Source organism: Mauremys mutica, chromosome 1 (genome assembly GCF_020497125.1).
Source record: "Mauremys mutica isolate MM-2020 ecotype Southern chromosome 1, ASM2049712v1, whole genome shotgun sequence".
Taxonomy (NCBI): domain Eukaryota; kingdom Metazoa; phylum Chordata; order Testudines; family Geoemydidae; genus Mauremys; species Mauremys mutica.
Window position 1 is genome coordinate 215,752,122 of NC_059072.1, and position 22,942 is coordinate 215,775,063.

A 22,942-nucleotide genomic window follows, 5' to 3' on the forward strand; every position below is an offset into this window, starting at 1 on the left:
ATAATAATATGGCAATCGTATCAAATGAAGGAAGTGACTGTACCAGTCATATTTACTGATTGATTTTGCTATTGTACAACAAAAGAACACCTAGCCCTTTACAATCCTTTAAAAATACTGACTAAATGGAAAGACCTGTCAATTATCCAAAGATCAAATACAGGATTTGGCCCACATCAAATTTGAACATATAACTGCTTGTAATTGATACTGCTGTGCTGTGCAATAAGGAGGGAACAGATTCCAGCACCCTCTCTTGGCCACACATTAGACTGCTGTGAGGGCAACCATTTGCTGGTTTCTCAGGTGTTTTAGCCTCTGGAACCTGAATGGAGTCCAGCTACTGCCCCTGTCTTAGGAGTTTTAAGCACATTTCAGAGTCCAGATCCTCTGTCTAGCACCCCATCCTGAGAGCTGAAACCTACCGTTCAGCTGCCTATGCCCTGTGTTCAGTGCTGACTCTTCAGACCCACATATATTTTAAGAATACAAGCTTCCCAGACTCCCACTGAAAGTTGTGGTTTATCACTTCAATGAGTCATCTAGCAGTTGTAAAGCAAATAATAGACCGATGATTTGCACATATGTTAACACTATTGCTCTTTGACTTAATCACATAAACCAGAAGAGAATACAGATAATTTAGAACACAACAAACATCCTAAATGCCATGCCCCTTACTAGCTCACCCTTCTCTTTGGAGTTCATCTTTGTTCAGGAAGGTAGGTGGCATCCCTTGTCTCACTGGCTTGTAGGTGCTGAGTTGCTTCTCCCTCCTCTTGAGCTGGAGAACAATGGCCACAAAGAACACCCTTAACCTTCAGGTGACTCCCCTATCAGCCCCAATATGTGATGAGACCCTTAACAGATGATTGTGTTGCCAAAGTGGCATCCATCCCCTGGCCCCTGAGTTGAGACTTGAAAAACTGGTTGCCCTAGGCTGCAATCATCTTTGTCATCTGGATGGCCAATAGTCAAAATTTCATGACCCTGTATTGTTGTGTATTTGGTTGTCATGGTTTTGTTGCTATGGCAACTGAGTTAGATTATTATGGGTTAGCTCAACCGGTTTCAACCGGCTGAGGAGCTCTCTGTAGATATGTAAATAAAATGGAGGTTTTGGTTAGCTGCCTGCTCTCTGGCCTCAAGTGATTGTTTCCTACACCGGCTGCCCCAAGGATATAACATGTATGGTTTGTCCTGTGCCAGCATCTCTGGAATTCTAGTTCAAGATGAAGGATAGAGACCAGCCTTACAATTAAAATGAAGTTTGCAGTCTGATATAGATACATATGGAATTCATAGTCTTACATGGAATTCATAAATTGTGCAGATTTCCAAAATCATTCCATAAGGAAGTAAAGGTGTCATTGGCAAGGATGATGGCGATGAGTCATCTATCCTTATAAAACAAATGTATGTGATTAATCAAAGCCACCTAGCTACTCCTAGAGATAATTTAAGAATAGAGCCAACAGAAGCAGATATGAGAGATGTTAGTTCAGATGCTAAAGGTGGGGAAGACTAGTACAAAGGCAAGATCCCTGCATGAAGAGTCACTCTACCAGCCAATTCATCTTTAGTAATTGGGTAGAATTGACACTAACCAAGTATTCAAGGAGCAGCTAAAATAGATCATTGTGTGTGTCTCTCTCTCTCTGATGCGGTGTACCAACCCTGTATTGGTGAGGCAAGAGTTGAAGAGGCCACACCCCTCACCTCTGCTGGGCATTAAAAGGGAGTGACTCAGCTCAGTCTGGTCTGACCACAGAAGAGAGCAGTCAGGTGCAGCAGCCTTCCACCGGAAAGCTACCAGCAGCTTTGTAGCCAAACCACTGGAAGCCTGATGACTGCGTGATGACTTGCCATTGCCAGCGGAGGAGACTCAGGGGACAGATCACTGTGGGAAACACTGAAGAGATCACAATTCCAGCCCAAGATGGTGCCAGAGGCATTGTAACAAGGGTTGGAAATACCCCTAAACACGCTCCCTGGGTCATCATGCCCTAGGGCACTTTACAAGGCCTACTGCTTCAAAGAGCCCTGGGTTGGAACCTGGATTCCAGCTCCCCCACTAGTGACCAACACAACCTGGAGCTATTGCTGCTATGCAAGGTGGCCTTTGGACTCTTGCAGTGGGTGATGCTACCCCGAACCATAACTGGCCCTTGGTGTTATGCCCTGGAGCATCTCCATTGGGTGATACTGCTGATGCAGAGCACACAGTCAATCCCCTGACACACGCTCAACCACCCTCATTCAGTATTCTAAAGGACCAGTTTAGCAACTGTCAAAAGAAAAACATTCTTGGTGTGGGCTATCTCCTTTCTAAGTGAAAAGGCCATCAGCACTGCAGTTTGCTCTAGGTGTAGGTGAGCTGTCAGAGGGATGTTGGATCTCAACCATTGTTCCCTCTATTTTTGTACATTCTGTGTGTGGAATAACAAGCTGACACAGTATGAGTTTAACACTAGTGAGTGAAGCCTCTTCATCCTCCTCATACGCATGGACTTGTGTCCATTCTCTTCCATTTCTGATCTCTTCCCTGAAATTCAGTCCAGCTATTGTCATTTGCCCCTTCATGTCTCATTCACCACCTTCCATCTCTCCATCCTTTTCCATCTTATTCAATATTCTCCATCCCATTTTCTTTCTCCCCACTGTCTTACTCCATTTATCTCCCTTTTATACCCCATCAGGCCCATCCTGTTTTTACTAATCCTCCACTAGTTTATCCCATTCTTTCTCTTCCTAACATTGTCTGCTACCCCTCTCTTCTCCCATCCCCTCTCTCCTGGCCTTTCCTTTCCCTTTCTCTCCCTACTCCCCCACTGGACCTATCCCCTTCTCTGTTTCTCTTTCAGATCCCATTAATAAACAAGCATCTGTGGCCCAGACATTCAAAAAAGTGAATGCTATCTATTCCATAGGGAATAATGTTAAGTGGAAGATCATACTGCATATACTGAATCCATTCATGTGGGAAATTACCTAGGTGTGTAAGCATGCAATCATGTCTTTGTAGTGCCTGATTCCAGAGATTATGCAGATGGCTGCAATCTGGCAGTTAAACATGCCATTTTTTCACTTTAAGTGGTAGGGGCTCCTGCTTTTTCCTGTAGAAGGTTGTCTTCGGTTCAGGCCTCACCATTGACAGTACTGACTGATTGCATATTGAGGCATGGATTCGTTAAACATACTGTGATAGATCCAGGCCAGTTGGGTACAGCAGAAGGCAGATATACTGGCCACTGGATTAACAGTTTTCTGTTCCCTGACTGACCAGAGCAGGGGCTGCTCCAGGCTAATGAGAACACCTGACTCTAATTAACCTGTAAAGAGTCAGGTGAGGCCATTCAGTTAATGTGACCACCTACTCTAAGGCCCTGCTGATACTATAAAAAGGGCTCACTCCAGTCAGGCAGGGGAGTCAGGGAGCCAGAGGAGAGGAAGTGCGGCTGAAGGGCTGGTTACTGAAGACACCCTCAAACCATTGTTAAAGGAGCCCTAAGGTAAGGGTGAAGAAGGGAGAAGCAGGAGATCTGTGGGGAAGTGGCCCAGGGAAATGTAGCAACTCTGGCAGTGAAAGGTTGGCTGCCAACAACTGCTACCATTAGGGTCCCTGGGCTGGAACCCGGAGTAGAGGGCGGGCCTGGGTTCCCCCAACCCACCACTACAGGAACAGCTCCTGGAAGGGGAAGTCAGGTCTCTGTCAGGACAGGAGGCCGAATAGAAACTGTGGGAGTTCTCTCACCAACCTCCTTGTAGGCCTATGATGAAAAGGGCTCAGTAGACTGTAACCCTGGCCCTAGAGAGAGAGAGGCTACGTGGAGGGTCACAGTGAGCCACTGAGGCTAGCATAAACCGCCTAGAAGCGCAGGACCCATGGGAGCAAGGTCAGAGCTTTGCCACAATACATAGGACCCCACCAAATTCACTGTGCATTTTGGTCAATTTCATGGTTGTAGGATTTTAAAAATCATAAATTTTATTAATTCAGATATTTATGTCTATATTGGCACTAGAAAAGGTTCAGAAAAGGACAACTAAAATGATTAGGCGTTTGGAGAGGGTCCCGTATGAGGAAAGATTAAAGAGGCTAGGACTCTTCAGCTTGGAAAAGAGGAGACTAAGGGGGGCAGGGCCGCCCAGGGGGGGGGCAAAGGGGGCAATTTGCCCCGGGCCCTGGGCTCCGCAGGGGCCCCCAAGAGAACAGCGGAGGCTCCCGCCTCTGCCCCTCTCCTGGAGCCTCAGCGCTTGATGTCTCCGGCGGAGCCCCTGAGCCCCGCCCTGCTCAGAGCCGCGTGGTGAGGGGGCGGGGCTGGGAGCTCCGCTCCCTCCGCTCGGCGTGGAGCTCACAGCCCCGCCCCTCACCACGCGGCTCTGAGCGGGACGGGGCTCAGGCCCCGCCGGCCACACGCTGCGGCTGTTCCGGCGAGGCGCTGAGACTCCGGGCGAGGAGGGAGCCGGGGGTAAGAGGCTGGGGCCGGGGCGGGGGGGAAGCGGGACCCGCCGCCGAAGCGCAGCCCGGTCTTTGGCGGCGGGGGCCCCTTCCGTTCCGGGACCCGCCGCCGAAGTGCCCCGAAGACCCGCGGCGGGGACCCCCCCCGCCGCACTTCGGCGGTAATTCGGCGGCGGGGGGCTCCCGCCGCGGGTCTTCGGGGCACTTCGGCGGCGGGTCCCGGAACGGAAGGGCCCCCTGCCACCGAAGACCCCGGGCCCCCGGAATCCTCTGGGCGGCCCTGAAGGGGGGATATGATAGAAGTATATAAAATCATGAGTGATGTTGAGAAAGTGGATAAGGAAAAGTTATTTACTTATTCCCATAATACAAGAACTAGGGGTCACCAAATGAAATTAATAGGCAGCAGGTTTAAAACAAATAAAAGGAAGTTCTTCTTCACGCAGCGCACAATCAACTTGTGGAACTCCTTACCTGAGGAAGTTGTGAAGGCTAGGACTATAACAGCATTTAAAAGGGAACTGGATAAATTTATGGTGGCTAAGTCCATAAATGGCTATTAGCCAGGATGGGTAAGGAATGGTGTCCCTAGCCTCTGTTTGTCAGAGGATGGAGATGGATGGCAGGAGAGAGATCACTTAATCATTGCCTGTTAGGTTCACTCCCTCTGGGGCACCTGGCATTGGCCACTGTCCGTAGACAGGATACTGGGCTAGATGGACCTTTGGTCTGACCTGGTACGGCCGTTCTTATGTTCTTAAATCTGAAACTTCAGTCTTGTAACTGTAGGGGTCCTGACACAAAAGGGGGTAATGTGTGTAGAGGGGTATCACAAGGTTATTGTAGGGTGGTCATGGTTTTGTCACCCTTACTTCTGTTGTGCTGCTGCTGCTGGCGGCAGTGCTGCCTTCAGAGCTGGGCAGCCAGAAGCAGCAGTTGCTGGTCTGGAGCCCAGCTCAGAAGGCAGTACCACTGCCAGCAGCACAGATGCAAGGATGGCATGGTATAGTATTGCTACCCTTACTTCTGTGCTGTTGCCTTCAGAGCTGAGCCCTCAGCCAGCAGCCACCACTGTCCAGCCACCCAGCTCTGAAGGTAGTGCAGAAGTAAGGGTGGCAATACCACGATGCCCCAAAATAACCTTGCAATACCCCTGCAACCCCCTTTTGGGTCAGGACCCCCAGTTTGAGAAATACTGGTCTCCCTTGTGAAATCTGTATAGTATAGGGTAAAAGTACACACAAGACCAGTTTTCACAGTCTGTGACATGTTTTTCATGGCTGTGAATTTGGTAGGGCCCTACGCATACATATGCACATAAGCTTTTCCTGCTTGAAAACTTCTGACCACCAACAGCTCCCATTAACAGGAATTTTGAGTACTCAATTCTGCTGAAAATCAAGTACTAACCATTCAGCAAACTATGAACCTGCTGTGATGTTCCTTATATTAATCTGAATGAACAATCTTATGAAAATGCCCTTTGACACCTAGTGGAGCAGAGGTGATCAGGAGAGAGACTGAGTGAATGACGGAAACATAGGATGGTGATTAACTTAAACTGGCCAATGTGGGTCTAGTGGTTTTTTGCAAACCAATAGTACTGCCCCAATCCTGTCCTTTGCACAAAGGTGGAGAAACAACAAGCAAAAAAAAAAAAAGACATTCCATAATACTCAACATAGTTCAGGAACTTAAACCTTGGGAATTTTTACTGCAAGAATTTTTTTTTTTTATTATGAGCTTTCATATAAATCCCCATTGACATTAATGGGAATTAGGCATACATATTGTTACTGAAGTGCCACATTTTAAACCTGTCTTCTTTCACTTGCCTCTCATAATATTATTTTTATGGAACAGTATTAAGAATGGTTTTCTGAATACAAAAGTAATCCATTGAGAACATTTTACAGGTGCTGTCTGATTATTTCTATAGCACATTCAAGGTAGCCTATTCTATTTCTACTGATATTTTCCCTTTAAAAGTAGGGTGACCAGAAGTCCTGATTTTGGGGTATTTTTCTTATTTAGGCTCCTATTACCTCACATCCCCATCCTGATTTTTCACACTTGCTGTCTGCTTACCCTATTTAAAAGCATCATCTTTTTTATTGTTTTGAAGAAATACGTTCTAAAATATACTACAGGATCTTGTTTTGTATTCCACCAGAGCTGAGATGTTCAGCTGAGTTTTCATATGTTTAAATTGTAATTCAACAATAGATTTAACATTCTATGCAGCAGAAAACATCACATACAGTATACAGAAAGGTTTTAGAAATACCATTTTACTGTGATTTCAATTATATAATTTTTTGAAAAGTTATCTTTTTGTAACTCCAAGTAGATCTTGCAAATCAGTTTGAAAGGATTAGACATACCTTTAAAATATATGTAAGTATACATTACAATATACACTTGCTGTATAATAATGAGTGCATCATTGATTTATTCCAGGGGTAGGCAACCTAAGGCACGTGTGCCGAAGGCAGCACGCAAGCTGATTTTCAGTGGCACTCACTGCCTGGGTCTTGGCCACTGGTCCGGGGGGCTCTGCATTTTAATTTAATTTTAAATTAACCTTCTTAAACATTTTAAAAACCTTATTTACTTTTACATACAATAATAGTTTAGTTATATATTATAGACTTATAGAAAGAGGCCTTCTAAAAACATTAAAATGTATTACTGGCACATGAAACCTTAAATTAGAGTGAATAAATGAAGACTCGGCACACCACTTCTGAAAGGTTGCCAACCCCTGATTTATACTTTCAGCAGTTTTCAGGCTCAGCCCCACTTTCTGTTACAACAGTTCTGTCCATATACTTTTTTTTTCTCTGAATACAAAGTAAGGGGACATGTACTTCACTGGTTACAGCAGAAGATTGGGGAGAACTCCTGAGTTCTATTCTTGCTTCTGCAGTGCCACTAACATGCCGTGTCATTTGGAGCTGGTAATGCCTATTCAATCTGTTGTCTTGAGGCCTTATGTTTCACCCATTACCACAGCATCTGATGCCTTTCTCTGTGCCTTATTTCACTTGCCTATTGAATGGGTAAATACGTATCTCAAACAGATATTGCTAGGCTAAACTATTATTTGTAAAACTCCCTGAGAAACTCATCCTTGCATGAGAGGTTCGGGGGTTTATTTTAGTGGCTGGATAGTTCTCCATTCCTCAATGTTCTGGGTCCTGGCGCAGATCTTTTGTAATGTCCGTATACCCTGATCTATATTCTGTTTATAAAAGTTTGATATTTTAGGGACCTTCCATATTTTATTCTCTCATAGACACACAAACCACCTTTGCTCCCAGTATCAGAAGCAATAATAGGAAAGATGAAAAAGCAAGGTGTTAAAGAACTCTTGCAAAATTGCGATGAAAATATATCAGCCCTGGCACAAATTCTACTTGTCCACCTTCTGCTATGCTTGATTATAAAATAACTACATTTATTAATACACTTCAAAAAAAGTAGGTTTCAGAGTAGTAGCTGTGTTAGTCTGTATCCGCAAAAAGAACAGGAGTATTTGTGGCACTTTAGAGACTAACAAATTTATTGTAGCATAAGCTTTCGTGGGCTACAGCTCACTTCATCGGATGCATGTAGTGGAAAATACAGAAGGAAGGGGGGTGTGTGTGTGTGTGTGTGTGAGAGAGAGAGAGAGAGAGAACACACACACGAAACAATTGGTGTTACCATACACATTATAAGGAGAGTGATCAGTTAAGGTGAGCTGTTGTCAGCAGGAGAGAAAAAGAACTGTTTGTAGTGGTAATGAAAATAGCCCGTTTCCAGCACTTGACAAGGAGATATAAGCAACTGGGAGTGGATGGACCATTACACAAAGTAACACTAATTCCCCATGCTTATCTTCCCTCCCTCCCCCAGTTCCTTATAGTACTTTGTCTGTGCTTACCAGGTTATTGCACGGTTTCTCTTCTTTGAATCCTGAGAGATTTTATTTTCAGGGTACATACCCTTGTGTAGCATTGGCATATGTGTTATCCTAAAGCAGGTTTAATGCATAAAAGGCAAATTTCTAGAAGATATGATTCTCTGAACAAAATGGTTTGTTTGATATCAAACACAGCAGCAGCAGACAGCCATGTTGAAGAGCCACAGTCTGCTTCAACATACAACTTAACAGTAAATATAAGGGATTTTATGGTTGTAATTGTCCTAGGAACCCTTTCCTCACCTCTTAAAGTTCAAGGCTACAGAATAGTCTGCATGCTCAGTACACTGTGTTCTTCTTTCATAGATTCCAAGGCCAGGAGGGATCATTCTGATTATCTGCTCTGACTTCCTGTGTAACACAGGCTATAGAAATTCATAGAGCATACGTTTTAGGGGGGAAAAAAATGCATGCAGGAGAGTAGATAACCATTGGCACACATCATCAAGAGTTGTGGTGGATTCTCTACCTCTGACAATTTTAAAATCAGGATTGGAGGATTTTTTAACGCTTATTTCCAGTCTGAATTTGTCTAGCTTCATCTTCCATGGATCATGTTCTATCTTTTGTTGCTAGATTGAAGAGCCCATAGTTAAATATTTATTTCCTGTGTCGATATTTACAGACTGTAATCAAGTCATCCTTTAACCTTCTCTTTAAAATAACTAGATGGAGTTAGTCTAATCTATCACTATAAGGCATGTTTTCTAATCCTTTATTGTTTGCACAAGTTTGGTCTCTTTCATCAACAAAAGTTGATCCCATGAAAGGTATTTCCTCACTCACCTTGTTTTTCTAATCCTTTAATCACTCCCCTGGCTCTTCTCTGAACTCTCCAGTTTATCAACATCCTTCTTGAATTGTGAGCACTGAAAATGGACACATTACTGCAGAAGCAGTCACCAAATGCAGAGGTAAAATAACCTCTCTCTTCCTACTTGAGATTTCCCTGTTTACACATCCCAGGATGGCATTAGTCTTTCTTTGCCAGAGCATCACACTGGGAGCTCATGTTCAGCTCTTACTAATTCATTTTCTCTCACTCCCACAGTGAGACTCCAGGAGAGCTGAGTTTTTATCCCTTCAGCCAGGTTTCCCCTAATGGCCTTTAAAGGACTACCTGCCTTCTATATTATATCCCTAGTCCCAAGCTTGCCCTGGCCCTGTGCCTATTTTTAATCAGGAAGTTCACTGAAAATAAGTGGCATTCATTAGCTTCCTGCACATCTGCTTCCTTAAAATGCCTGAACTCAGGCCAGGCAAATGCCTTAGAAAGCAGCAGTTCACTGCAGCTGCCTCTGCGTCTTGGGGACAGAGAGGAGAAGAGGAGTACTACATATTAAAAAAGCTGTGCAGTGCAGACTAGAAATAAACTGGGGAGAGAGGTTTGCTTTCAGGAAGCTAAACAGAAAGCTGAAGTAAAGCCAATAGAAAAATTGTAGTAGTGTGAACATAGTTTTTTTTTTTTTAATTCTCACAAGTCACTTTGGCAACCCAAAAATTTCTTCCTAATTTGATTGAACTGCTATGGAACTGAAGATATTCTATTCATTTTCCCCTCACCAAATGATACCATACTTAGAGACCTGGCATCAGAGTGCCTGAAGAGACCTGGGCTAAGCAGTCAGCCAGCAATAGATTTCCCTCTGCAGACAGGATCAGAATGCCAATGAAAACCCAGCCATTCAGTTAAGAGAACAAAAATGTATTCAGCAGAATCTCAGTGTTACAAACACCTCGGGAATGGAGGTTGTTTGTAACTCTGAACTGTTCGTAACTTTGAGAATGTTATGGTGGTTCTTTTTAAAAGCGTACAGCTGGCTTAATACAGCCTTGAAAGTTTACTGTGCAGAAGCACAGAAACTGTTTCCTTACCTTGTCAAATCTGGTTTTAAAAACTTCCCTATATTGTCTTAGTACTGTAGTTATGTATAACACAATACTGAACTTTCTTTTTTTTTTTTTTTTGGGTGTAGGGGTGTGTCTGCTGCCACCTGATTGTATACTCCCGGTTCCAAATGAGATGTGTGGTTGACTGATCAATTTGAAACTCTGGTGTTTATAACTCGGAGGTTCTACTGTATTAGAATCATAGAATATCAGGGTTGGAAGGGACCTCAGGAGGTCATCTAGTCCAAGCCCCTGCTCAAAGCAGGACCAATCCCCAACTAAATCATCCCAGCCAGGGCTTTGTCAGGCCTGACCTTAAAAACCTCTAAGGAAGGAGATTCCACCACCTCCCTAGGTAACCCATTCCAGTGCTTCACCACTCTCTGAGTGAAAAAGTTTTCCCTAATATCCAACCTAAACCTCCCCCACTGCAACTTGAGACCATTACTCCTTGTTCTGTCATCTGGTACCACTGAGAACAATCTAGATCCATCCTCTTTGGAACCCCCTTTCAGGTAGCTGAAAGCAGCTATCCAATCCCCCCTCATTTTTCTCTTCTGCAGACTAAACAATCCCTGTTCCCTCAGCCTCTCCTCATAAGTCATGTGCTCCAGCCCCCTAATCATTTTCATTGCTCTCCGCTGGACTCTTTCCAATTTTTCCACATCCTTCCTGTAGTGCGGGGCCCAAAACTGGACACTGAACTCCAGATGAGGCCTCACCAATGTCGAATATTGTGTGTATAGTAGCTTCCGCTCATCCAACAGGAAGACTCTGTTTGTACTGGTGAACATTTTATTTTAATCTATTCCCATATAGAAGAACCTTATTGATTGCATGAGCACGTCTCCAGTGTATAAAGAAAAAAGGCCAAAAGTGGAAGAGCCAACATCTTTCTCTGATCCCTGTCCCTTGTTGCTTGTTTTTTCTTTTGGCCCCTATGTCCATCAGTGATGTTTACGCCTATTTGTACATTTTTTTAAATTAATTTTAAGTCCCTCCCCCCCTTTTGACAAACCTGGAATAGGGGTGTTACTGTGAGAGAGAGAAAAATCTAGATATCCAAGATAAATGCAAAAGCTGAATGTATCTTGAAAATGTCTATTATTAGCATGATTTGTATGAGATGTTTGACTGTGACTTGGAAAAAAGTTACATTAGGCAAAAATGATAGTTACTCGGAAGTGAACATCTACTTTTACTCCTCTCATACCTTGCTGCTTTGGGTATTTTTGCAGTTGGCCTTATCCCTGGCTTTGATTTCCCTCTGAATGTAATGGCTGGGTTTTCTTGTTGCACTTTCAGTGAATAATACTGTGCTGTCTTTGATACCGTCTGCTTCCTGCCAGAGTTTATGTAATTGAACAGTATCTAAACAAATTGTCATTCTGTGGTTTAACAGCTGATTCCCTTGTATATGTAATATTTTGCAGAACTTGAATTTTTTTTGTTTATTGCATGAGAAGCTACAGATGCTAGCACTGCAAAATATCTTCATAGTTAATGTAACTGTTTTGGCATCTATTTGAAATTTCTCAGATCCCTTTATCGGCTTTGGCTCTTGATAACCCGCTAAGACATCATTACTGTGACTGAGCAGTGTGTGTTGCTGCAGGACCTTGGATCAGGTTGATCCTTTGGGTCATATAAGCTCCCATGTCCAGAAATGAGTCTGTCAGTGAGTCAATTATGGCTCCCTGTTACTGTGCACTACTCGAGCCTTGGAGCAAATTAGGGTAGCCTGGAGTCTGCTCTAAATTTTGTCGCCCACATTTGGTCCCATAGGAACCAAACCACAACTTGGGGATAGTTGGAGCTCATCACAATCCAGCCATTCCTGATGCCCCCAATGTGTCTCTGTTCTGAGGTCTGTGGAGAGGGAGGCGTCTGTGAGCTCTGACAGATTCTTGGCTGCTGGTACTTCCTCTATGCCAGAGATAATTAGAGAAGGGCTCTTATGAGGCGGTAACAGCTGAGCAGCACATAGGGGAGTGGATCAAAGTTGAGAATTTTTTTTTTTTTAAAAAGCATGAAGAAATAACTACCAGCCTCCTCCTGAGGGTAAGAACTCTTCTCCATTTAACTTAGTATTTTAAGCTTAAGTTAATAGTTGTTAGTGACACCACTATATTTTTTTATTGTAGTAAATTGAATAAATTATTTGCCAATTTTTTTTAAACCTCTTATTTAACCTCGATCTCTTGGGATTGTGCTTGGCAGCATCAAGCCATTGAATATAGACCATGAGCTGTCTAAAAAAGACGACATACTGAAAAGATGACATTTGAAATTGCCAATCATATTCTACTGCTGGGGCCACTCTGTTTTGACAAAGGAAAAAAGCTGAAAGTTTAGATATTGTTGAAGTAGGAGGAACTCTTTTGAAGGTTAACCTTACCTTCAATTTTTGTTTTTAAGCTTCATGTTTGTGAATGAGACTCACATTTTGCAGTGTCAAGCTGATGGTTCTTTGTAAGGTCCAATTACATTAGAATAAGGTGATCCCCCCCCCCGCCCTCCCGTCATTATGTTCTACTGTTAGAGTGAAAATACTTTTTAAAAAAAAAATAAAAAAATACAAGTCCCTTACCCCCTAATAAACTTATCATCCAGTCAATTATCTAGTTTAAGTTCTTATTCCAACCCTCTGGTACTCACAGAGGTAATCTTTTTCTAAAGTACTGCATATGTATCAAATTAAGAGTAGCTGTAGATGCATGCCAATTATACAGTTAGTTTAGAAGATGAACATGCAAATGTAACTGGAGTCCTATACTGTGTCATTCTCCAGTACATGGTCCTTTCTGCAACTCTTGAGTTATACGGATCGATTTCTGAAACATTCAAAAATGATCCTTTGATCCTCCTGGTGTCTTATGACAATTCTTCCTGACAGAAGACATAGTGCCAGTGTCTTGGTTTACATGGGTCCATCATATTCAAAATCTCTTGACACCCATGATTCAGGAGATGGATGAAACTGAAGACCCAGGGGATCATTCTGAATTTAAGATGATTTGCAGTGAGAAATAGGATGAGATAGTATTGTCCCAAAAATATGTATGTATTCAAGAATGATCCTTCTTCTATGACTAACGGATTAGGGAAGAGCATATTTAAATGCTATATTCAGTGTTTTATAAATTTAGTTTTAATTGACCCAAGCAAACTTTACTAGGTAACAGTTAAAATGTGCTCCAAATGACACAAACAGTTGCTCATGTGGTGAAAACATTGAAACACACAGAAATCAACAGGTAAGGTGAAGTACAGAATTCTGACCCTTGTATACCACTGATTACCACGTGCATGTAGACTGCAAATTTATTTCCATGCAACAAAACTCAGCCTTCACTGTATGCCACTGTAGTGATCTCAGCCTCCACACTTTCTTTGGTACTTAGAGCCTGATCCTGAAAGCATTTACCCAATGTGATTAAGACTTTTAACATTAGATCTCTCTATTGTTGTTTTGTACGAGCTTTAAAGTCTTCAGACTACAATTGTGGACATATTAAAAAATTCAGTGTCAGTATATTGATACAGTAACCCTATTGGTGCCATCATCCAAGTTTTATCTAAATTTACTGTTGCCATCATGCAAATTCATTAAACTTATAAGGATAAGCAATCAGTACTGTATGCAAGGTGAAATCTTGTATTTGGGGAGAGAGATGTCTCTTTAGGAGCTCATTTGCCCTCTATTTACTGATATTTGTATAATTGTCAGGTCAATTATATTGAAGCTTATGACAATGACAGGCACATTAAATACAAACTCACAGTTCAGTAGTTTTAGCAATTTTGAGTACTACTTTTGAGAAACTTAATTGTGACCATGAAATTCATTCTTTTCCTCCCCAGAAAAAAATCAGTGTTCCGGTAACTGAATCTTTGGTAAAACTATTAGTAAATAAATAGAATCCCTTGCCTCTGCTTAGCATTTCAGTAGGATATAGATTATTTTATTTCACTAAAACGTAGAATCGTTCTGAAGGCAAAGTAGGCTAAGTGGAGACTTTTTTTATTTACAAAATAACACAACTATGTATGCCAACCCTAATCACAGGCTTAACTTTAGCAGATAGCCTTTCTGATTTATTCCGAAGTAAAATCCTGTATTTAAACTCTTTGATTTTAGAACATTATATATATATATATAATTGTTGTTTTTTTCTCCATATCATATGCACAGTGATTAAACTTCAGTATACCAGGTGAAACTTTCTTTTCCAGTGTGCCTGATAACAAATTCAGATCTCCATGGATACCTCTTACTTGAAATGTCAAGGCTACAAAGTATTAAAAATATTTATTTTGCAAATACTACAAGTGATAATACAAGGCCTTAGATTGAATTACAGTTTAGATATACAATCTTAGTGGTTCTACCTCTGTTTATGAAACACTTAAATTGTGCTCTACTGCTTCAGTGATATCAACTGACTCGTTTGATTGAACTTACATCATTGTATTCTGCTGAGATTTATGTATTTTTATATAAAATTTGTTATATGCAGTTGTCAGATACCAATCAAAATCTAGAATTAAATTGAATGTCAAAGCGAAATAGAAATTGATTGATAATTGTGTTTCTCCCCCCCCCCCCCCCCACTTCTTCTTAGACCAGATCTGTTTGATTGGAACAGTGTGGCTTGCCAACAGTCAGCTGTACAACGGTTAGACCATGCCTTCAACACTGCAAAACGGAACCTGGGTATTGAGAAACTCCTTGATCCTGAAGGTTAGTGGAAATGATGCACTAGTTTGTAGCTAAAAATCAACTTTTCATGTATTTGACTGAAAATGAGTTTGACCTCTTTGCACCAGGATTTAACATTTTCAAAGGTAGAGCATAAATGCAAGATTAGTTCTGGGCAGTTTATCATTATACAATTTTAATTGAGAGAGAACTTAAAGGATTTAGGTCAAAACGTGCAGATTGATCAGAATTTTCAAATGTGTGCACTTGAAGTTAGTTACCTAAATAAGTAGGCTGATTTCTTTGCCTCCTCCCCCAAGGTTCTGAGAACCTACAGCTCATATCCCCTATAGGGGGAGCTGCAGGTGTTCAGCACCTTTTGAAAATCTGGCCTAAATATGGATTCAGATTTTAGACCCACCCACCTTTTAAAGTATTGGCCTATGTTTCTACAGTATTTTGACGCTCAAGGTCTCTGGCTTGAAACAGTAGGAGGAGTGTGTATGTCTGAGTAGCTTCATGGGGCAGACATTTTGGATTGTGCTGTTGTATTCTGATAAACAGTAATCTATAATAATAATTAGTGTCTTGCCCCTCATAATTAACTTGTAGTTGTTCATTGTGGGTGTAATTTTTCAAAACAGATCAGTACTGGTGTAACTCAGGTTTTATTATCAATTTTAATGGAAGACGAATTAGTCCAATGCTAATATTTGTAAATCCCATCTTTTTTTCATATATGTGTACCTTCTCCCTAGCATAAGACATCTGTAGAGTGAACACCTACATCCTTTTGTAGATATGGTTTGGAAGGGTCTAGATATATTTTCCCCAGGCCTCCCTATTCTTCCTTAATGTTTTTGGCCCCAACATATTTTCAGTGCACTTCCCTTTATTTGAGAGAGAAGAAAGTCACCCTGGTTGACGATTTTCAAAATAGACTGCAATGGCAGGAGGTATTTATGAACAATGCAGCAACTATATTATCTCCTTCCTGAATTTGCAGCATGCCACTTTATTCTCACACTTTGACTTCATTAACTTTCCAAACTGGTTTAGGTTTTTACACTGTTCAGCCATCGGCATATTTTTATTTTTTTTAAACATTTTATAAATCCACATTGCTGGGTCCTGGGTTAAGTGGTGTGTTCATCATATACTCAAGGGGAAAAAACTTCCATTGACTTCAGTGAAGCCAAGATTTCCTCCCAGTGTAAACATTTCAAGATAAATCCTAGCATGGAGTCTCTCTTGTTTTTTCACCAAGGCTTCCGATAGAACTTACTGAACCATTTGTTACTATATCTATATTTTTTTTCCTGAATTAGCTTCTTTTCAGGGTTAGCAAATCATTTATCAACCAGTCCCATTTTTTTCTGATATGTTTATTTGTAAGCATTTGACAAATAATTTGAATGAATAATTTGTAGATACTCATTTTTTTAATGTTTGCTATAGCTGTTTGCTATTTGTTTTTTCTGCTGTTTAGCTAGAAGACTAACATTTTAAACAGAATAGTGAATAAAACAATAATGCATGTCTGCTACCAATTATAAGACAAATAATCCTTCATGATATTTGTTACTTTGGGAATCCACAGTCAATATTCAGTGTCTACTGAGATAGTCATGAATAGTAGGATCCAGTGATTTGTAATAAACTTAACTCAGTCCTCTGATTTACAAATCTGTTCTTTTAAAAATCATTATTTAAGCAGCTTTAGTGTTAAGTCCATTGATCATTATGCTGGCTATCAGCATAGGTAACTTTTGGAATGAACAATTGTCTTTTTTGAGAGATGCCAACTTATTACTAAACTCAACTAGATCGATCAGTACATCACTGAGGGAAGATTCCTATTGGAATATTTCTGCATCTTTTTCTCTATAGATATGCAAATGTGACTCAGTCTCCACCAGTTATTGTTAGCAAGATATCCAAGTACTCTTTCAATAGCATACTCTGTATGATAGAACTATATCCTCTAACTAATACTTAATCAAAATGAAACTCTTGAGCCACAATGTCAGTAACTAGTAAAAGAAATCACAAATCCTTAGACTAGTATAATGCTGAAATATGATTTTGTCATGCCATGGAATTATTGTACTAAAAGAGCAGGTATGTAACTTGTGAACACTTTTTGTTTTATTTGTTAATGCAATGTGTTAACTGAAAACTTTTTTGTCTTGGCCTTTGTGGAGTATTAGAGCTTAAAGAAAAGGAGTCACTACTGTGCAGAAGTCATGTTCAAAAGTAACAATATAGCATATGTTATGAAAGGATAAGTTTTACTTTTTGAAGTAGCTCCATACCTGCATTTGACTAGGAAGTCAGTTTCATTCCTGCTGGGTAATTACCTTTGAATAGTGAATGTTCTTATTCAGTCAAATATTGGCTATTGAGGTTATACATGAAGATATCAGCTTTTTTTTTCTTTTTTCAAAGCGAGTTTCCTTTCATACCTAATATGCCCCATGGGTTGCTACTAAACAGTTTTTTTAAATTTTGATCCAACTTTCTGTTGTTGGGTGATGTAAAATTCAAGCAATAGTTGAGCTAAGCAGGGCCTGCCAAAGCCTATTCTAATACAACACAAAGGCATTTGTATTAGTCAGGTTGGATTTTACAATTTGGTTACACAGAAATTATACTCACAATATTTTTAGTTCCCATGCATACGGGTGGCTGACATATATACTCTTCCATTTTATTGGTGATTAGTGTGATGGGGATTGCTTTAAGTAATAAATAATTTGTTTGTATTAGAAGTGTATTTCAAAGCAGGCAATTCTGTGTGTTGCTTTGTTAAATTTAAGCAATAAAACATGCGTTACCAGCAGATAACTGTATTGGTAATTTTATGCATTGTAGATTATGTATCTATTAATGTCTCGTTCTGTGCATCTTCTTCTACCTTTTAAGTATTTCTCTTGTGAACAAAATCGCTTTATCTAATGTACACCTTTTGGGTCTTGCTACTTGATTAAGTGTGACTATTTGATGCACAGTGACCTTCTGTTGCAAGAGATTTATGATTATGAGGATAAGATATTTAAAGACTTCATACTATCCTTTGAGATTTCATCAGTGAAAAATATATTGATTTTTTTTCCTGGCACATACTCCTCACCATTCATATTTTGTGAATATATGATATTAAATTCTACCTGAAATATGATGGAAATAAAGTTTGACTATCATGTCATTTAAATTTTAAAATGAATTGCTGAATTTAAATAGGTACGGCATATGGAAATTATATTTATATAAAAATATTACTACAGAACACTGTAACTGGAGATGGCCGAGACACGCACACAAAGCTTCTGTTTTTCATTCTTTTCTGCTGATAACTGAGGGGTGCTGGCATTCCTTAACTAATTTAAATAGTGGTGTAACTGCAAAAGGATTATTTTACCTATGATTTCTCAATAGCTCTAATTATTAATAGATTTTTCCATACAGCCAGGTGGTTACTCACATAACCTGGCTGTCCTCCACAGCTTAGAGAAATTTATATATAATTAACATAACCTTCTGTCAAAGTTTTACTATTCATAAAGTTGGAGAAAAAAGCTTCACTTGCAAGCTGTATCATGTACTTTTTTGTTCATTATTCTATTTAATCTATGTGATGTTCCATTTACTGAGAACAGTATTTTGTTATGATTTTGATATACTTGAAGTGCACTCATTATTGTATAAGTTGTATGGGGAAAAGAGACACATTTGCAAACACTCTGGGTATGGATAGAGACCACTGACAACCTCAAAAAGACCAACCAAGGACTGAAAGATACTAAGAAAAGTGAAGAAAAACACGACATAGATGACATCTACTCTTATGGGAGCATGTAGAGTACAGACACTGCACACCCTGCTAGCACGGGTAGAAATTCGCAGCATAGACAGACAGTGAGACACAGCTTAGACAGAGCGCCCTATGTGCCTGAATCCTGTGACTATATACCCTGGATAGCTCTCTATATGGCCCAGCAGTGTCTCCCAGCCCTACATTGCTATTTTTAGCAGTGTAGTGTCCTGCTGCAGCATCTTTTCCCACTGCAGCAAAAGCCTCTGGCAGTGGGGAAAGGCTCCAACAAACTCCCTGCTGCTAGAGCCTTTCGCTGTGGTGTGTAGCACTGTCCGCTCCATGCTGCTGTAAGTGTATACATAGCCATAATATGATGATGTCTGTGGATACTCAAGGTTGTGAGGAACTTAACTACCACCTACCATTAGCACGAGGAATCCACCTTTGTCTCTGCCAGGGGTCAGCTCCCCAACTCCTCCAGCCATGGGCAACACAAGCACTCTAGGACTGTTCAGGTCCAACTCTCTTTTTACAGATTAGCAATAGGCCCACTCCAGCCCCTCTTCCCTCCAAGCGTCAGTCTCAAGTGTCCAGTTCCTGTTCCACTGGACATTCTCAGTATTCAGAGATGTGCTGATTCTAAAGAACCAGTATCCCCAGTTTACAAGTTTCACCTCAGATCACCACTCTGCTTGACACACAGATGTGTTTATAGTGAAATCAAGTAAAAGTACATTCTACAAACGTGTAGAGATGAAAATGATAGCCAGTGGAAGTATCTTGAAAAAGCAATTACATATAAAATAACTTGGTCTAGAACCTAGACTTAACTTATCATATGTGTTAGAGCAATGCTCACCAATGTCCTTCCAGCATTTTATAGCCAGGCTTGCCGGTGATCTTCTATTTATGAGACACCTTGCTTTGTCTGCTTGCCTCCTCTTTGCCAAAGGATGTTTCCAAAGGCTAAGACACTACCCAGGTTCAAAAAAGCACTAGATAAATTCATGGAGGAGAGGTCCATCAATGGCTATTAGCCAGGATGGGCAGGGATTGTGTTCCTAGCCTCGGTTTGCCAGAAGCTGGGAATGGGCGACAGGGGTGGATCACTTGATGATTACGTATTCTGTTCATTCCCTCTCTGGCACCTGGCATTGGCCAGTGTCAAAAGACAAGATACTGGACTAGATGCACACTTGCTCTGACCCCAGTATGGCTGCTCATGTCCTCAATGAAAGATCCAGGGTGTGTATCAGTACCTTGGCTATATTGGGACAGCCCTTTGTTCTTAAACAGGACATGACCCTGTTGCTCTCTAACTTCCCTCTCATCAATTATGCAGTCTCTTGATTAGCCCACATGACTAGGCAAGGAAATAAGCATCTGTTGCCTTCTGCCAGAAAGTAACCTGTCCGAGATATGTCACCTCCACCAATACCTTAAGATCATAATTTTTACTAAAAAGAGAAATAATTTCTAAAATATTCTTACATTTTGCAATGATTTTGATGACTGTGGCAACTGGCTTTCAGTAAAGACCTAGCATGCCACCCTTTGGTCAACTAATATACATATATCTAAAACAGAGGATCCCTTAAAAAAAAAAACAACAACAAAAAAAACCCTGCACCCCCCAGTGCCTTCTGCCACTTGGGACCGAGAGGTCTTTGGGTCACTCATAAATTATAATTACTCATTTGGCTCAAATCATGAAGCAGTGGTCTAGATGTGGAATTTTCTCCATATCAATTGCTAACCCTTAGACAGCCACTATTTGACTGAATAAAAATCTTCACTCTTCAAAGGTAATTTCCCAGCCAGAATGAAACTGGCTTCTTTGTTAAATGCATGTATGGAGCTGCTTCACTTACAACTTGGTATGCAAGAACAAAAAATCTTCCTTTTATAGAATATACTGTATTGTTACTTTGAACACTACTTCTACTTGATGGTTACCCCTTTTCTTTAAACTGGTAATACTCCCCAAATACCATTCCTTCTATAGATTAAACTGTGTTGTATAGGATATCATCTTGTGTTTTGGAGAGGGTTGTGGGAAAAAGTATTTCTGGCCATTGTGAGTCCAAAGATACATGAGAAAATAAACCAAAACACTGTCCTCTTGTTGGCCATGCAGCCAGTATGTCAAGCAGATTACCGGTACTAGGATGTTAACATTACAGTCTTCGTTTCACCATTTAGTATACAGTATTCATATAGTCAAAAGATGAGCCTGGGAGCTTAAATTCATATTTTTGCTAGTGTCATGGTCTGCACCCTCACTTGAAACTGGGGGGTTTCAAAGTGAGGACCCGCATGTCTTCCCCCACCCCAAAATCCTAGGGTAGGTCCCCTTTGCTGCCACCACCGCGGTCAATACGTGGGCCGGGACACCCCTGTTTCCCCCCTGTCTCCCTTCAAAGACACTCCCTGGGAACACAGATCATTCACAGAGGAGGAACCTTTCCCCTCTCTTCCCTCTCTCCAGCCTGCTCCGGAGAGAGAGATACCTTGATTCAAACTCCTTGAATCTCCCACACACAGGGAAGCAGCCCACTTCCCCCCTCCCTCTCTGCTAGCCACTCTGTGAATCACTGAGAGAGAGCGTCTTAGCCCCTTCCGCTATCCACAGTGGAAGGAATTTAATCAAATCTTTATAGAAAGAATTTATTAAAAGAAAACAAGAAAATATAGAATCTCTGAGTCCAAGCTGGACACTCATAGGGTATAACCTTGCTAAGTTCTGGAGAGAATCCCCTCTCCTTCTCAGTACAACCAGTACAAGCAGAAATAAGAATAATCAATAACAAACACACAGAATTGCAAGCATAGGATTATTAGGTGAGGACACCAAGTATCTTTCTAATACTCACTATCTTGACTAGAAGAAATTAGTTCAGAAAGGTAGAACCTTGTAGACTTGATTAAAACATCTGGACTCTTGTAACTCCAGACGGCTAAGAACAATACACACACACACACAGGGAAAAAATTCCCTCCCAGGAATTTCAAATTCTCTTCCCTGATTGGTCCTCAGGTCAGGTGCCTACCAGGTACTATTTTTAACCCTTTACTAACTATTCATGACAGCTAGACACCAAAAAACATGGTCATAATAAAGACACTGGATTTATGGCTTATTACAACAATCTGTAACCAACTAACCCCCTTTTGGCTATGAGTACAGGGGCATTAAACAGGCCACTTCATCTTGAATGGTCCCTTAGAATATGTGCTAGTTTAGCATAAGTAGTTATCTGTTGGCTCTTGTATTTAGCTGTGACACTCTTCCTACCTTTCCCAGACCCGAAAAAGATCCTGTGTAGCTCAAAAGTGTCTCTCTCACCAACAGAAGTTGGTTCAATGAAAAATATCTCACCCATCTTGTGTCTCTCTTTCACCATTTCAGACAGTCAGTAAAAAATCTCTTCACCTTCTGTGTTGTCATATACTGTGTGTGTATAATATATATATATATATATATATGCTTACATGGACTTGTGCAGAACACTGTGCACAGTTATAGTCAGTAAAACCTGACTAAACTCTTTGAGGGTGAAATTGCCCCTTTACAAAGGGCCAGCATGAGGCCTGTGCTCTGTTTAAGCACTTGAAGTAAGGTTTAAGTGGGTATTAATGGTACATAGGTCTTGTGTTGGCCCTCTTCACAGCGATGAATTTCACCTTTTACTACTTTTTAACCAAATAGTGTTTTTAAACAAGCACCCAAATATAATTTACCATAAATATACAACAAATAAGTTAATACTTAACAGAATTTGATAATTAATTGGTACTTCTTGCTTGTATAATATTTCTGGACACAGATATTTCACTTGCTTCTTCATAAGTAGTCAAGCTAGCCCAGTAAATAAAATGGGCGTACAGTGGTTTTCATATTATTTCTTTAGTAGTTTTGGGTGTGGGGAGGAAGATAAACTTTTCAGTCTTTTACCAAAATGCCCCTACGGTTCTGTTGATCTTGCTTACTTTAGGGACTTGCATTTACTATTCAGTTTAATGTGATGCTAAAAATATTTAAACAATGACTTGTCAACTCGTAACATCATATCTTGCCTTTAGACATAGCATTAAGTAGGATAG

At 40.8% G+C, this 22,942-nt stretch overlaps 1 protein-coding gene across 13 annotated transcripts in view; it reads left to right on the plus strand.

Moving 5' to 3' along the window:
- The window catches only part of DMD (dystrophin), a 2,044,659-nt gene that overhangs the window by 592,214 nt on the left and 1,429,503 nt on the right, over positions 1-22,942 (plus strand). For all 13 annotated transcript variants that reach the window (XM_044996713.1, XM_044997415.1, XM_045002732.1 and 10 more), the window contains one exon: positions 14,945-15,063. In XM_044996713.1, the coding sequence (XP_044852648.1) occupies positions 14,945-15,063 (119 nt within the window). The remainder of the gene's footprint in view (positions 1-14,944; positions 15,064-22,942) is intronic.